The sequence below is a fragment of the Guillardia theta genome (genome assembly GCF_000315625.1).
Source record: "Guillardia theta CCMP2712 unplaced genomic scaffold GUITHscaffold_11, whole genome shotgun sequence".
Lineage (NCBI taxonomy): Eukaryota > Cryptophyceae > Pyrenomonadales > Geminigeraceae > Guillardia > Guillardia theta.
In genome coordinates this window covers 174,862-178,897 of record NW_005434663.1, presented here as the reverse complement: position 1 = coordinate 178,897, position 4,036 = coordinate 174,862, and the positions used below count along the sequence as shown (strand labels likewise).

General features: G+C 53.5%; 1 protein-coding gene across 1 annotated transcript in view; it reads left to right on the top strand.

Annotated features, from left to right (window-relative positions):
• Window positions 1–263: 263 nt before the first annotated feature.
• Window positions 264–4,036, top strand: part of GUITHDRAFT_134344 (hypothetical protein) — a gene marked incomplete at both ends in the record, with an annotated part of 4,921 nt that continues 1,148 nt past the window's right edge. The window contains 19 exons of the mRNA XM_005838327.1: window positions 264–308; window positions 335–396; window positions 464–525; window positions 575–612; window positions 668–745; window positions 789–878; window positions 923–982; window positions 1,050–1,178; window positions 1,224–1,266; window positions 1,322–1,383; window positions 1,622–1,717; window positions 1,888–1,941; window positions 1,995–2,126; window positions 2,262–2,308; window positions 2,471–2,522; window positions 2,602–2,661; window positions 2,703–2,723; window positions 2,884–3,648; window positions 3,707–3,804. Of these exons, the coding sequence (XP_005838384.1) occupies window positions 264–308; window positions 335–396; window positions 464–525; window positions 575–612; window positions 668–745; window positions 789–878; window positions 923–982; window positions 1,050–1,178; window positions 1,224–1,266; window positions 1,322–1,383; window positions 1,622–1,717; window positions 1,888–1,941; window positions 1,995–2,126; window positions 2,262–2,308; window positions 2,471–2,522; window positions 2,602–2,661; window positions 2,703–2,723; window positions 2,884–3,648; window positions 3,707–3,804 (1,994 nt within the window). The remainder of the gene's footprint in view (window positions 309–334; window positions 397–463; window positions 526–574; window positions 613–667; window positions 746–788; window positions 879–922; window positions 983–1,049; window positions 1,179–1,223; window positions 1,267–1,321; window positions 1,384–1,621; window positions 1,718–1,887; window positions 1,942–1,994; window positions 2,127–2,261; window positions 2,309–2,470; window positions 2,523–2,601; window positions 2,662–2,702; window positions 2,724–2,883; window positions 3,649–3,706; window positions 3,805–4,036) is intronic.

The window sequence follows — 4,036 nt, the reverse complement described above, 5'->3', positions numbered from 1 at the left end:
GATGAAGACAAGGATGATGAGAAGCAGGAAGAGAGGGAGTAGAACAACAGCAGGTCGAGGAGAAGGAAGTACGAGGATATAGAGAAAGAAGATATGCCACGAGAACGTGGACGATAGAGGCTAAGGAGCGACGCTGTCAGAGACGATAACCAGAGGACAAGGCTGAGATGTTGAGTAAAGAGCAGCTAAAGCTAACATACGATCCTCGTGATCAGCTGAGAGGGATGGGATAGGTTGGAGGAAGACGAGGTGGGGTGGGTACAATGAAAGCTAGCAAGGGAGATGAAGCAAGAATGACCGATAAGACTGTGAGATTGAACATCTAGTCCAGCAGGCGACTCTTCCATGGCTTTTGTCGCGAGCATCGCAGCCTCTGGGCGATCTCGACGGCAGAAAGTGAAAGGAAGGTTGATCTTTGTTGCTCTTGCCTTGCCTCGAGAACGCTGACCTTGTTCCGTTGAAGTCTGCTACTGGATGAATCAGGGGAAACGACTCTCCCTGACGAAAGTCTCATCCTCAAGACAGGTTCTTGACCTCCGCAGACCATCAAGCATTCTGCTGATCTCTACCACAGCGCTCTTCTACTATGGTGCCGGGGAACAAGTCAGAAAGGTCGAAGGAACCAACTGTTTCCCCGGTTGCTCTCTCACTCTCCTTCACCCAACAGATCAGCTTGACGCACAACCTGCTCATCCTGTCGCTCGAGGACAGCAACAAGATACTGGACTGCATCCCTCTCAACGAGGTCAGGCCCTGCGCCTGCCTCCTTGAGCTGACTCGTACTGGAGATTGAGAGCGTTCAGAACGCGCACATGGACGTCCACAAGCACTTTGAGGACATGGACCTTGACGGCAACGGGCTGATCAGCCGATCGGAGGTAGAGGAGCGGAGGGAGTCCGCTAGCTGACGTCCTTCCCTCAGCTGACGGTCGCCCTGTCCAAGTACGGCTTCAGAGCGAACAAGATCACTGCCATCTTCGAGGTGCCCTGATCTTCTCGCCTCCCTCCTGCGACTGATACTGCTCTGCCTTCCTCCTCTGCCCCGTCAGGACGCGGACGTGAACCTGGATGGTAGAGGACGGGTGTGTGTGCGGGTTGTGCTGACGCAGTGTGAAGGTGACTTGTCGTATGACGAGTTCCAACAATACATCATGCCAGTGCTCGCGTCAGAGGGGAAGGTGAAGGAACTGGGGGACATGTAAGTCCCTGACGTGCGGGAGCAGAGCGTCATCCTGATCAGAACGAATCCCAAGGGATACAACTCGGGTGATGTCATGCCCTTATGCTTACGAGGCGTTCGTTGACAACTTTGACGTCTCAGGCCGGACGTACACGTTGAGACATTTCTCGAACAAGCATGTCAGCCAGGCAGAGAAGGAGAAGGTTGAGTTTGCTGCCTGTCCTACTTGTTTGAGATCCAATGCAGGAGATAGAAGAGTGGATATCGAGGATCGAGCACGAGGCTATCAGGAAAGCTTCTCCCCCTCCCCTCTAGATGAGGAGAGTCTGACAGTCTTTCTCTCAGTGCGAAGAAGAAGTGGAAGAAACTCAACAGGATCAACAAACTTCAGGTCTAGTCGACGACTCAGTCTAACTTCACAATGATCGCGCTGGGATGCAGGCCTCCCTCTCGCGCTTCTACGATCGCGCTCTCGTGCAGACTTTCTTCGCTGTTCTCATTGCTGCAAACTTCATTTGTACTGCAACTGAGCTTCAGGTTGCTGTCGCTAATGATGATGATGATGATGATGATGATGATGATGATGATGATGATGATGATGATGATGATAATGACGACGATGATCATGATGGAGATGATGATAAAGATGGTGACGGTGGTGGAGGTGGTGGAGGTGGTGGTGGTGATGATGATGAACTACAATGCAGCTTCTTCCGGAGGATGGAACGAAAGCTGCTGATACATTCAAGATTCTTGACATCGTGAGTCATTTTCCTTCTTGTTCTCTTCTGAAATCTTGTCGCCACGTCTTCAGACTTTCACTATCATCTTCGCCGTTGAGCTTGCTATCAACATGGCGGCCCACTGGTTTCACGCGTTCTGGAAAATGGCTGGCACGTCTTCGACTTCTTCGTCGTTTCGGTTTCAATTGTTTCGTTGGGTCCAGGTGAAGAGGAGGAGGAGGAGGAGGAGGAGGAGGAGGAGGAGGAGGAGGAGGAGGAGGAGGAGGAGGAGGAGAGAGGAGAGGAGAGAGAGGAGCATTCTGCCTGAATTCCTGTCAGTCGACATTCCATTCATCAAGACGCTTCGACTCATCCGCGCCTTCCGAGTTCTCAGAATCTTCTCGAGGTAAGTCAGAGCAACCTATGTCGTCAAGTCGTTCTCTTACCTCTGACCCTCTCGTCTCAGGCTCAGATCCCTCCGCATGCTCATCAACTCCCTCACAACTTCCCTGCTGTGCGTCTCTTCCCAGCCCCACCGGCGTTCTTCTTGACGGCTTATCTTCTCCAGGCCCGTCATCAACGCCATGTTCATCGTGTTCCTCATCATCTCAATCTACGCGGTGATATTCCTTCCCGTGCCCCCTCCTCGCCTCTCCTCGCCTCGACTTCCTCGTTGATAGTCCTCACTGTTACCGTCAGGTCCTTGGAGTCAATTTTTTCAAGGATAAGAACTTGGAGCATTTCAGCAACTTCTCGCTGGTGAGAACATGTTTCACTTGCTGTCTCTGACTTTCCTTCAGAGTTTCTTCACGATGTTTCAGGTTCATCCTCTGACTTTCCTCCCCTCTTCCTCCTCTTCCCTGTTCGCTCTTCCCTCCTCACTTTTACCTTCTTTCTCCTCCTCTCCTATCTCCCCTCAACCTGGTCACTCACTCTCCTCCTCCTTACCTCCCTCTCCTTTCTCTCCTTATTTCACTTCAGGTCGCCACTTTCGACGACTGGGCGTCAATCTCTCGCTCGCTGTTTGGCAGCGACGGCACCATGGACGCAGGCCCGACTCTCTTCTTCATCTCCTTCATCCTTATCGTCCCCTTCACCCTCCTCCCCGTCGTCATCGCCGTCCTCCTGGATCACTTCACAACAGCGACCAGGAGGGAGAAGGACAAGAACGAGAGGAAGCAGCTCGAGTCCAAGAACGCCGAGGGCGTCACCAGCTCCATCGACCCGCTGCTGGCCACCCTCATGACCTGCCGCTCGTCGGAGGAGCTTACAAGGAGGGCGTCCGACCTCTTCGACAGGATGGACGTAGATCGGTCGGGGGCGCTGAGCTGGCAGGAAATGAGCGAGGGACTGAGGAAGATGAACGTGAAGCCGAAGATCAACTTCACTGAGGACGAGTTCAACAACATTACCCTCCAGCAGACCCTCTGCAACGACGAGGGTGAGCTAGACAAGCATGCGTTCGACAGGCTGCTGAGAATACAGCTGTTCGCGTACGCCGAGCGGAACCTGGCGAACTCGATCCCTTCGATCGTCAAGGACGACCTGCACATGGGCATCATGACGTTTGCGATCAAAATCATCCTCGGGCAGACGTGGGAGACTAACTCAACGTGTAAGTCCACACAAATGGCATCGAATGTTGCAAACAGCAAGAAGGTTTTCAGGAGCTCTTCTCTACCCAACGTGCTGGATGTGAAGCCATCTAGCTCACAAGACTTCAAGTCGTCATCCTCGTCAAACGATGTAAGACGGTCGCCTTGAGAGGGACATAGCAAGTAACTTGTGCCAGCATGCGTGCAAGGAGTGCTCATCGACCAGAAAGACGATGGAGGAACTGAAGGATATGATGATACACAACATGGAGTACACGAGGCGGCTCAATGAAACCTGGGTCAAGAGGTGAGAGCGGGGGAGCGGAGGGGAAGAGAGACGAGGATGCCGAGGTGGAGGAAGAAGGAGACGAAAGCAGAGGATCGATGAAGGGACGGCATCAAGAAGGGGGCAGGGAATACGCGCGAAAGGAGGCGAGGGAGAGAGAAAAGGGAGGGGAGAGAGGGGAGCGAGGGGAGCGAGGGGAGCGAGGGGAGCGAGGGGAGCGAGGGGAGCGAGGGAAGCGAGGGGAGCGAAGGGA